Source organism: Chelmon rostratus, chromosome 13, assembly GCF_017976325.1.
Source record: "Chelmon rostratus isolate fCheRos1 chromosome 13, fCheRos1.pri, whole genome shotgun sequence".
Taxonomy (NCBI): domain Eukaryota; kingdom Metazoa; phylum Chordata; class Actinopteri; order Chaetodontiformes; family Chaetodontidae; genus Chelmon; species Chelmon rostratus.
This window is the reverse complement of record NC_055670.1, coordinates 25,846,365-25,858,157: the sequence shown is the minus strand read 5'-3', so window position 1 is coordinate 25,858,157 and position 11,793 is coordinate 25,846,365. Positions and strand designations below refer to the sequence as shown.

The 11,793-nt window shown below is 45.6% G+C and overlaps 1 protein-coding gene across 1 annotated transcript; it reads right to left on the bottom strand.

Moving 5' to 3' along the window:
• Positions 1 to 1,758: 1,758 nt before the first annotated feature.
• On the bottom strand, positions 1,759 to 11,099 carry marco (macrophage receptor with collagenous structure). Its single transcript, XM_041950667.1, has 13 exons — positions 10,899 to 11,099; positions 8,079 to 8,177; positions 7,816 to 7,979; positions 7,073 to 7,190; positions 6,917 to 6,979; positions 5,689 to 5,769; positions 4,652 to 4,738; positions 4,456 to 4,500; positions 4,286 to 4,366; positions 3,852 to 3,887; positions 3,530 to 3,577; positions 3,268 to 3,432; positions 1,759 to 2,963 (listed from the first exon to the last, which is right to left on the bottom strand). Exons 1-13 carry the CDS (start codon positions 11,005 to 11,007, stop codon positions 2,833 to 2,835), a joined length of 1,227 nt encoding a protein of 408 aa, XP_041806601.1. The 5' UTR covers positions 11,008 to 11,099; the 3' UTR covers positions 1,759 to 2,832.
• Positions 11,100 to 11,793: the final 694 nt, after the last annotated feature.

The window sequence follows — 11,793 nt, the reverse complement described above, 5'->3', positions numbered from 1 at the left end:
TACAGCAGCAAACAGTAACTCACAGCGAGCCCCCCCCCGGCTTTGCTTTGGTTTCATGGAAACAGAAATTTCTTCATGCTGCTGAAGAGAAACAGCCTGTAAATAAAGTTTTAAACAGATTCTCGGAAATAATGAGAGAAAAATCTGAATGAATGTGTCTTCAGCACTGAGACATCAGGTGTTTGAATCTCACCGCCACCTGCTGACCTCAGAGCAGCTGGGCCTCCTGCTGCGTGTCCACGTCTCTCTGTCCATCTGTCCGTCTTATGTTTATTATCTTGTCTTTGATCCATCTTACTGTGTCATCCAGTTTTTGGCTCAAGCATGTCTGAAAACTGTGGTCACGTGTGGGAATGCACAGGAAGTGAAGACAAGTCTCTGAACTGGTCGGACTCGGACATTAAAGACATTACTCGGAGACAATCAAGTTGTGGTCTTTCGTCAGAGTCTTGCATGTAGCTGCTGCAGCTGATTCATAGCACTCACGCACCTTCTGAAAAAGCATCAAGACGAGTCAGGGCTGCAGAGAAGCTCAGTAATCTTCATCTTTTTTGCTGCTCCGACACAAAGAACGACACGACGTAATGCAACTTATTCAGTCATGAGAGTGTGTGCACAGCAGCACGTGGCAGAATAAACACAGCTACTGTATGCAGTCCTGTTAGACGAACTAAATCATGATACAGCCTCTGCTGTAAAAACCAAAAGGTCAATGCAAAATTTATACTTGTGACGACGGTCAGGCGGTTTAGCGGTAAAGGTTAAACGACCTTTGGGTGTCTTGATTACTGGATTCTGTTGATTAGACCACATCGATCTTTGTGATCGTGAGTGTGTCTCGCCTGTTAAGGGTGTTTTGGTCATCCGTGAAGACAACAGGAGCTGCGTGACCTGAACGTCTGATGTGTACAGAAGGTTTTCAGAGCTGCCTGCTGGAGGTGAGGTCGACTGGAGCCGTGAGACCGAACCAAAACAGCAAAGTTATGGGTCCAAAAAGTAAGACACTCACGGGCTCTATAGAGCTGAAAGTCAGGTGATAACTCTATGTGGGTTAAATACACAAAATTATATTAACAGTGATAGATAACTATTGATTAGTGCAGCTTGAATAACTTTTAAAACGTTAAAGAATGACAGACTTGACTGATTTCTCTGATGGTATGTTAGGGCCACTGTAGGTATAAGAAACAAATGACGAAACTCTGAATTTCCAAGATTAAAGTGGCACATTTACAGGAAAAACTCAGAAATCCTCTGAGCTCAGTCACAAATTTGTGAGAAAAAGCTTGTATTTTTTGTGCTCGCTGTGTGTTCTGCCCAGAATCATCATATTATCAGAAGCACCAGACTCGAAGATGAAACCAGCGATATTCTCACATCTGTCATTGTATCGTTGCTCCTAAAAGCTGCCTCATCCAGATGTTGTTTTCCAGTTCTCAGCAGTCTCTCTTCAGAGTCCAGGAGCTTTTAATATGGTGATTCTGGGCTAAAAAGACTTTTTCCTATATTTTCTTTATATTTGATTCCAAGCTTTTTGTCATCCACTGCAGCCAATACAGAAATAAATAAGAATAAAGAATAATAAATCACAAACAATAATTTTTTGATTTCATCTCAGATAATTTGAGTTTTTCTTGAAAATGTATGACTTTAATGTCAGAGTTATTTCATCAGAATGTTAGCCCCTCTCCCCAGCGAGCAAACTGAAATGTTCTGCTCTGAAGTTTTTATATGAAACTCAGAAAAAGGAGGCAGGAGTTCAGCAAAAAGTGGTTTTAATAAGTCATTCAAACAATGTGCAACAGATGATTCACACACAAACTGGACACATGACTGAGAATGAACAGAAGAGGGTCCAGATCCAGTGGACTGAGGGGCTCAGACAGACAGGACTGAAGCAGGTGACGGTCTGACACCTGAGCACAGGTAAGCAGACGGAGAAAAGATCCAAAACACTTCAGTGAGTGTTCTGAGGTCTCAGTTGTTAACATGTGGGTGGACTGACAGCTGGGTGGAAACACCTGTGGCAGCAGGTGAGCCAGGACTGTCTGACTGTGAGCCCCCAACCAGGAAACCAGTTGTTCTGACGTGAGGCCACTTTCTGAGCTTTTTGTAGCTTCACAAACCTCTATTTTAACATCTGGAGAGGTTTAAGCGTCGCGTCACATCATCATCATCATCAACATCATCATCTTCATCACGTCACTCTTAAAAAACAGATTTTAATCTCAGTCAGATTAAGTGATGATTAAATGAAGGAAGCAGATAAATTGTGATGATTTTGTATCAGGATGCAGAAAAAAAAGGAGGTAATATGAAAGATCATAAAACGTATAAATGTGACGTATTTCTCACTGAAACGCTGCTCAGCTGTGATGTCTCTTGGTGTGAAATGGACACAGAAAGGACCACAACCTCAGCTCGACTCCCGTCCTGACCCCTTCACCTCCGCTGACCTCTGCCTGGTGATGTCGCGACAGACGGAAGGCGGCGGCGAACACGTGGCTGCAGCTCGGCCTCCTCCGGGAAACGCGATTAACCGACAGAGTGCAGAGCAGACGCCGGAGGAGTTTACGCTTTATTAGCATCATCTTTTGTTTACATTCATATATTCATTCATTCATTCATTGAAGCTAATGTGTTGAGTAAAAAATGAAACTTGGCTGAACGCAATTTTAGAAGCTGTGTTGTATGAATATATAATAAGATCCAGCTGTGAACATCATTAGCAGCAGCGCTGTTCTCTGCTTCCACCCCCAGTGAGACGAGGCTGCCAGTCAACGTATCGCTGCACGCTCATCACACCTCACAACGTCCGCTTCCTGTTTGAGTCTAAGCACACTGCACGCCGGCATCCTCGCTGTGTTGGCAGTTGTTCACGCCGAGTCCGGCGTGTGGGCAGTCAAAGATTTCGTACTCTGTTCCTAAGCATCGCAGCTCGTCCAGCCAGATCTTTCCAGACCCTGCAGAGGGGGGGAGACGTTCATCAGAGGCTGATTCACACACATGAACAAAGAAAACCAAAGAGCTCCGGGATGAAGCTCTGGAGGGAACATCAGAATAAATGATGTGACCTCACTGCAAAGATCACATGACCAAGTTCACTCAGACATTGACGGGGCTGATTCAGACCTCCTATCACACATCATCATGTCCCGTCTGTAAACCTGCACCGTGACGCTCAGCAGCCGCTCTCCTTCACTTTAAAGCTCTGCACCTTCGTTTCACATCATTTCATCGTGACGGCGGTGGCGGCGGACGTCTTACCCGGGCTGGCGGTGAAGGTGGCAGTCGCGGTGTTGAAGCCCAGCATCTTACAGATCACTTTGCCATCCACAGTGTCGAAGCTGTCGTCGCACACGGTGCCCCACACCCCGTTGTGCTTCACCTCCACCCGCCCTCGGGTTCTGCCCGGCACCAGACGCACCTTCACTGTGGTCACACAGAGTAGGAGCTCTTTAAAGTTCTTTAACTTGTAGTAGTTGTTCTACGTCTCTGCTGCTCTCAGATCAGCTCATTGCAGACTTACCCTCCTGGGCTCCCTGGTCTCCTTTAGCACCTGCTGGTCCAGGAGGACCTGCGGAGGAAAACCAGTGAAAACCATCCTCCAACCAAACGCAGGTTACATGAACTGATGTGAATGGAAACCATCGCTGTTTGTGTCATTTTAACCAGAACAACAGAAGTCCAGCTGGACCAGGAACCGGTTCAGGACGTGATGAGGCAGATTATCATCAAGGTCAGCAGCAGGTGAGTTAGACTCACTGACAGGTGGAACCGTAACTTCACCTGCCGTCTGGAAACGCTTTGAGCAGTTCATCACATCCGGACGAAACATAGCACAGACTCACCTCTAGTTCCATTGAAACCAGGAAGTCCACGAGCTCCTGATGACAAGACAAAATGAGATCTTGTGAGAGACACTTTCTGGACTTCAGTGAATGAACAGTTTAAAGTGTTGTTGTCGTCTTCAGATGCCAGAAGACAAACTCAGGATTCAACCTCCCTGAGCTTCTTTCCATCGTTCTGAATTGAAGTTAGACATTTGGGGCCAATATTTAGTCTTCCAGCTATTTAAGATTTATGATAATTGGGCCTTTAAGACATGACTGAATGACAGAAATCATGACTGAGCAGTTAAATGAACAAAACGTTTCTATAAAGTCATTCACAGATGAGGCAGGAAGGTTATTCATGTCATTTATTATGACATCACTATTCGATATGCTGCATCATATATAATATAACAGGATCAGGTTATACAAGCATGCAGGATGAAGCTGACCTGGAGGTCCCGGTGGACCAAGATTTCCAGGCTCTCCTTTACTTCCTTCCATCCCAGGAATACCAGGAAGTCCAGCAGATCCTGGTCGTGCACAACAAATCAACAGAAATGTGTTTAGTGTCTCAAACACGAGTACACGCCGACATACAGCACGTAATGTTTTCAGGCACCTTTTCCACCAGGGGTCCCCGGGTCACCTTTGCTTCCCTGAGGGCCTGCAGTCAAAGCACAGGGACAAGAGTCAGATCTGAAAACATTAACGGTGTTACCACGAGACAACAGAAGCTGGTTGTTGCAGGAAATGAAAAGTGATTTTCAGGATGGTTTTGTGTCCCCGGACTCTTCATCCAGAGTCCAAACCCTTACCCTGGGCTCCGGGTTCTCCTTTATCTCCCTTTGCACCTGGCCCTTGACTTCCTGGCTCTCCTGAGGGCCCAGGTGGACCCCGGGGACCTGCATTCACACACACACACACACAGAGTGATGATCATGAGCAGCTGATAAAAGCTTTTTTTGGTGCACATTTATATCTCATAAATGCAAACTGTGCAAACTGTATCGTTCATCATGTGGAAAATCGTCGAGTCAGCAGAAGTGCAGCTCACGACCGAAAGTTAAAGGAGGAAGAGAAACTGAAGTATTTCATAACGGCGGTCTGCTGATACGGTTTTCCATCCAGGAACTGAGCGAACAACATGATGTGAAACCGGGGAAGGTCAGTAAATATTTGGTATTACTGTGAGTCAGTGTGTGAGTCACAGTTTACTACACACGCAGCACGAGGAACAGAAACAGCTTTCTAATGTATTTATCCTTCAAATATACAAATATGTGCTAATTAAAAACCAGACTAATGGCGTCCGGCTCTGTCGCAGCTGCACTATCTTTACTGGAGCTGTTTTTAATGGAGCATCTTGCATCTCTGAGAGGTGACGCTCACCTGTTAATGTGCAGAAACGCCTGTATGTGATTGGAGACTGACTTACAGGTAAGTCTTCAGACGTTCACAGTGAAACAAGTGAGAGAGGAGAAGAAGAGGGAAGGAGGGAGACGGCTGTTAAGCATCCACTCAGCCTCCTCTTCCTCTCACCTTCACGTTGAATTCACCTTATAGTTGATCTCATTTTGCTTGAACGTGTGTGAAACCTGTCGACCAGCAGCGAACAAGCCTCTAAACTGCAGATGAGATCAGTATTCTTCACGAGCACGACATCGTCAGACCAAAAGAACAGAACTGCAGGTTAACGACAGCAGCTGTGCAGAGATCAGCTGCTCTGACACTTTATACACAGACATTCAACCTCACTGCTGAGGCCTGAAGAGGGCGCCAGCATCGGAAAAGTCAAATCTAGCAACATAAACATCATTCCACACATGACCATAATGAAACGCATGAAGCTGACCGGGAACTCCCGTCTCTCCGAGTTGTCCCTTGAGTCCCGTGTCACCCTTTGGTCCTGGAGGGCCGGCAACACCACTGTCACCTGGAAAGAAGCACGCAGGTAGAGCAGGTAAGCTACTGATGGAGTGACGAGGCTGGACACCTGTCAGCTTTAGCTGCAACATCATTACATCCCAGCTCGTCCCGAGCGAGGCGTTTGAGGAAAGCTCAGTAAATTCAAGACGCGTTGTCCGTCAGGAGACATGTGCTGATGAGATTTGGACTTTGGACCAGTGGACACGTTGGTTGTCGCAGGATGTCACCGAAATCATTCAGACATGAATATTAGCAGGAAGCTGCAGGATCATTTCACTTAATTATTCATCATTTAGAAGCAGTAACACCTTCAGAACTGGTCTGTAACACTACGATGAAGCTGTAAGCAGATGTAACTGTTTGTTATTTGTCACAACTATAAAACTTGTCTGTATTTTAGGATGTTAGAAGACATGGTGACGGTGCCCCCACCCTGGAAGCTGTTTGTATTTCATGTATTCAGTTAACTGCTCGGTTGTATTTCTGGTGATGACCACCTCCAGCTGGTCAGACTGCTGAAGGCAGCAGCTCTGAGTCAGGCGGTCAGTCTGGGAACCGTCTCGTCCCTGTTGGAAAGTGTCCTGAACGCGTTGGACAGACAGATGTTTGTCCTCAGTCTGCTGTTTGCAGCTAGAGGACGTGCACACACACAAACACAAGCGAGAGCGGCTAAAGGTCGTTATCACCACCTGTGGGTTTTTTTTTTGGAGCGGGTGGGGTCAGGTGGGGCGGTGACCTATTGGAAAACACCCACCTCAGACGTGGTGATCTGTCGGCTCGAGTAAAAGCCCTGATAGAGACCTCACAGGAAATGTCAGCGCTGACTAAGCTGCGCGCGGGGGTGTCTGAGATAATGGCTGCCGCCCATCCATCAGCCGCTTTTCATCATCATCTGACAAACGATGACGGGTCATCAGCGGCGGATCATCGCCGGACCTGCAGCGGAAAGCTAATGCCTCCTGCAGCACAGATGCACCTGCACCAATCAGCTGCAGCCAAATGAACAATTTACTGAGAGGCCTTTATTCTGCCGTCACACCACCCGGGTCTGAACCAGACTCACATCAATAAGTCTGGTTTTGGTGGAATTCAGCGGCGTCTGGTCCTCCATCGAGGACCAGACGCCGCTCGTCTCGCTCTCACACTCGTCTCACCTTTCACACCCTTCTCCCCCGGATGTCCCGACGGCCCGTCCCTGCCCGGAGGACCAGGAGGTCCTGAGGACACAAAGCAAGTGGTGGGATTGATAAACTCTGCCTTAAAAACCACACACACACACACACACACACACACACACAGGTGTTTCCTACCTGGTTTGAGGCTGATGGTTGTCAGTTTGCCCTCCAGATTGTGGGTGCTGGTGTTGAGCAGGTTCAGGTCAGACCTCAGTCTGGTCAGCTGACCCTCATCTCCACACATGGTCTTCACCTGTTGTCATGGCAACCAACAGAACATTACTCTCAGGGGTGTTTTCCTGCTGCAGCCTGACGTATTCTGGTCTTATCGTGGCTAATATTAGCGAATACAAACAAATCTTTGGGAGATATTTCTGTGTTGCTGATATTGCTGAGTCAGTCCACTGACTGATGACTCTGCTCTTCTTGTGCAGCTTTTAATATTAACGAAACAGGAAGTGGTTTCACTGAGAGCGAACAGAACTGAAACTTGTTCACCGAATGCGCGAACTGGCTCTGTCTTCTTTTTGAGAGTCAGACGAGATCGATGTCAGTCTAGAGAGTTTCAGATAAGAAGCAGGAGCCAGGGTGTGGCTAGCCTAGCTTAGCATAACTGCTAAGAAGAGGCTATGCTAGTGGCTCTGTGAAGATGTACAGAGATGCAGCTAAATGATAACATCAGCTTTCCACCATGCATTTTTCAGTATAGCATGCTAGCATGCTAACATTTACTAACTGGCATTAAATGTGCACCTCAGGTTGTATGACGCTAAAGTTTGGACCTCAAAAAGTCAGAGAATCAGCAGAATTGTTATAGTTCATCCTGAGGGGGGCGTGAATATCTGTACAAAAGTGTAAAAGTGTTACAGCGGGAGGACCTGGCTCTCCAGGGCCCACAGGTGGCCCCTTAGGGTTTTGGTTTCTTGACTGTTGTTATAGAGGAGAGTTTGGAGGTTTTCATCGCCATCGCCACCCAGAGGAATGTGATTGGACGTCAGCATCTGTGTCTTGGGGTTAGACAGAGAAGACTCCAACCTGAAAACTGGGATGGAGAGGAAAAAAGTCCAGTTATTCAAACTGGTATAGAAATATTCTCTTCCATATATCACATTTTAAAATAGATGTGTGCATGCAGCCGTACCTTTGTAAATGAGAAAGGCATTAAGGGCGGTCTGCAGGATGAGGTAAACAACGACCACATTAAAGCACCACTGTCTTCTGGGCCTCGCAGGCTTCAGATCTGAAACACAAACAGGAAACTGCATCAGGACCAGCAGAACGGGATCGATCTCCCGCAGCAAATGTCCATCCCAGGAGACAGAAAGTAGCCCCGTCCGCCCGGCTGATACAAACGCTTTTACAAATGTGCAAAGCTCCGAGCCGGAAACATTTGGACGAGCGGTGGAAAATGTCAGCTGTCAGTCACGATGAAAAGCTGCGGGGGGATGGAGGTGGGTTTCTTTTTGTTAGCAGAGAAGTCAAGAAAGTGACATCAGACCAAACTGCTTTCGACGGGGAGGTAAACTACGTCGCCTCTGAAGGCTTCAGTGTGTGTGGATGAGAGGAGGAACATGTGAAACACCCTGAAGGGGTCAGTGATGGGGCTTGTGTTTAATCCCAGTCCAGGAGATGTTTCCACATTTTGAGCTGTTGAGATCAAGCCTGCCTCATAAACATGGTCGTAGCTTTAGCTTTAGCTTTAGCTTTAGCTGTAGTAGTCGTACCTGTTGCAGTATTAGTCGTAGTAATAGCAGTTTTAGTAGCAGTAGTAGTGGCAGAAGATATCTGTCGCAGTAATAATACAACTAATTTGCAAAATCAAATTCACTTTGTGGAGACATGATTAATACTGAAAGGCCAACCTGCTCTAACCACGAAACACCTGTGATTAACATTTTTAATTAATCTTTGGTTTCAGTATTTCAGCGCACAGTCACAGCACCACGTTCAGTTTGAGGAAAGCTGATGCAGGAGACATTTCATCCTTTATTAACGTTCAACCGAAGCTAAGCAAAACAAACATGCATCTTTCCTTTTAATTTATACATCTACCGAGACAAAACTAAAAGAAATGTTAGCTAGTTAGCACCAATTCTGTGGTGTCATTTCATTATGACAACATACATAAACACGAAAGAAAGTCTGTCTGAGCATCGTATTTCTTTATTTGACTTGTTTTATATTGTTTATTAAAAATCTTCCAGAGAAACTTCAGTCTTAAACAAACTGTTTTTTGTTGCCTAAATCAAACCGCGCAGACGAGTGAGGACGTGAACAAATTATTTTTACAGTTAATTAATTCATAGTTTAGATTCTGTGCACGCTGGTATTTTGAAAATTGTTGTTTTGTCCAACAAACCTACAGATATTCATTTTTACCATCACAGAAGTATTTTATCTGACTTTACATTGTGCTCTTGTTGGTGCATATTCCTACACGAAAGTGTGTTTAATCAAATTGCCACAAAGTAACGACTCATTAAAACCCAGAGGACACGCAGGAGCACTGATTGGCTGCTGATTCTGGGGACGCTTCATGACGCTGCTAAGTTTAGTCTGGTCTGTAGGCTGGACTCAGCGGGAACCAGGAGGTGGCAACATGCACGCACGCACGCATGCACGCACGCACACACACACACACACACACATCCACACACACACACACACACACACACAGTAGGAAAAGCACATCTGAAACTAAAAGACAGGTGAATTTCATTTAGCTGCTTCACTTTCTGGGTCCTGGTATTGTTCTGTGTCACACTGTCATTGTCATGGCAACAGAGCCATCGTTAGTGTTACTGCGTTAATGTGATTTCATGACAAGTGAAAATGCCTGCGCTGAAAAAGGCCCATTTAATTAGAGATTACAAAATAATCCCAGATTTCCTCTCCTCAGTGAGCGCTGTGGGTTTGTCTCACTAAGAAACATTTTCCAAACGTCATCAGACTTTTTATATTCGCATTGATTCAGGCAGGTAGGATTAGTAAAGACACTCTGCGCTGAGGTTAAAAGATGTTCAGGTAAAATTTGTCATGTGCAAACATGTCATTAATAACTAACTGACAGGATCTACTGGGTTATTCTACTCTAGGCTTTACTTATCAACCCAAACAGCAACTCTTCAACTGGAAACACTTCTTTACTCGTGTTTTTTGTGCTGCATTTGCCTGTTTTAAACCCTTTTCTAAAGATAACATTTCTATCACAGCCTATAATCTATTGTGTGTTACTGTTTTGTATCATCTCACCTCTGCAGAACTGTGTGCTCCTGCTCAAACACTGTTTCACATTAAGACATTTGCAGCTCATGTCTCTGTCAGACCTCATGTGGCTTCACGGCAGGAAAGATGAGACATTGCTGCCACCTGCTGGTCATGGCTGTCACTTCATTCACCCTCAGGTGTAACAGCTGCAGCTGACCAACCAGCATGATGCTTTATACAGCTGAACAGACAATGCTGTCTCTTTTAATATCTGCTTAATAATGAATTAATACAAATCATTGCCTCCACAATACAAATAATTTTTGTATTATTATCTTTCAGTTGTACTTTTCTCAACAAAATAATAGATCATGATGACAGCCTGGACTACATGAGAGGCTGGATGTCCCAACATGTTCTACATGTGGGCTGTTAAATTAGATTAAAACAGCGAGTTCCTAATTATTAACCCTCAGACGTCTCTGTGACCTTTAACCTCTTGTATCGAAAACTTTTGCAATCGTGTTTTTTCCAAGTTAGGAAATATTTCCAGAACTAGAAAGATTTTAATCATTTGAAAGTATTCTAACAAATTATTGTGTTCTTTTGTGTCGTCCTGGCATCAGTACATCCATCACACAGAAAGTTAAAGCCTCACAGGTTCTCCGCCTGTGTCGACTGGATGTTCTCCTACTCTGTAGTCTGGTTGGAAACTGCGTCTATTTGCTCTGAGAGGTTTCGTCTTCATACTCACCGTCAGGCTGGAAGCTGTAGAGGTCACTCCTGCTGAGGGACATGTCAAACAGCGGGTTGCTTTGGGTGTATGAGATGTGGTTGTTCGTATGGTCCACTGATGTCTCCATGCTGTCCAGAGAACAGAGTCACCTGCGCTTCCTGCTTCAGGATCTCTTATAACACGCGGAGCATGATGATGGGAAAACACGATTGCAACAGAACATCCCCCCTAAAAGAAGTCACAGTGGAGGAAGGAACTGGTCTGACTTGTAGCTGAGGAGGCTAAAATTCAGCAGGAACACACACATGCAGTGCAGCTGGTCAGCAGAAAGAGGAAGTTGGCTCTCTGGATGCAGGAAGGCCTTGCATAACAGAAATGAAGTTGTGTTCTTTTACGTTGAGTATAAAGCAGCGTGGCTGGTGAAGCTTTGAGGCCAGGCAGAGGTTAGCTTTATGCACGCTGCATGTCGATCTTGGGATCTTCACTTTCAGTGTCCAGATCTGTAATAAATGTCTTCATCACTGACTCTGTGACGGGCGTTTGAGCCTCTTTCGGCTCGTTGTTTTGGTTCGACTCTGATCAGCCAGCGGTCAGCAGAGAAACGGCTCTGATAAACCCAGAGAAAACCACCTGTCCTGCAGCAAACACCTGCTCAGGTGTCTTCACACTCAGCCACATATCTGCGTCGCCATTAGCCAACCACAAATCTGTCCATCCCGGCTTTCCCAGCATGCACCTCGGTGTCGGCTCGCAGACCAGAGTGTGGTGGTGATGCCCCTGAAGCTGTTTGTAACGGATCTGCTGAAGTGCAGAAGTTCTTCTTCTGGGGTTTTCCACAGTTACCAAACAACTACAGCTACCGAGCAGGCAAACATCCAAGTCAATAAACACACGTGGATGAAGTAATGGACGT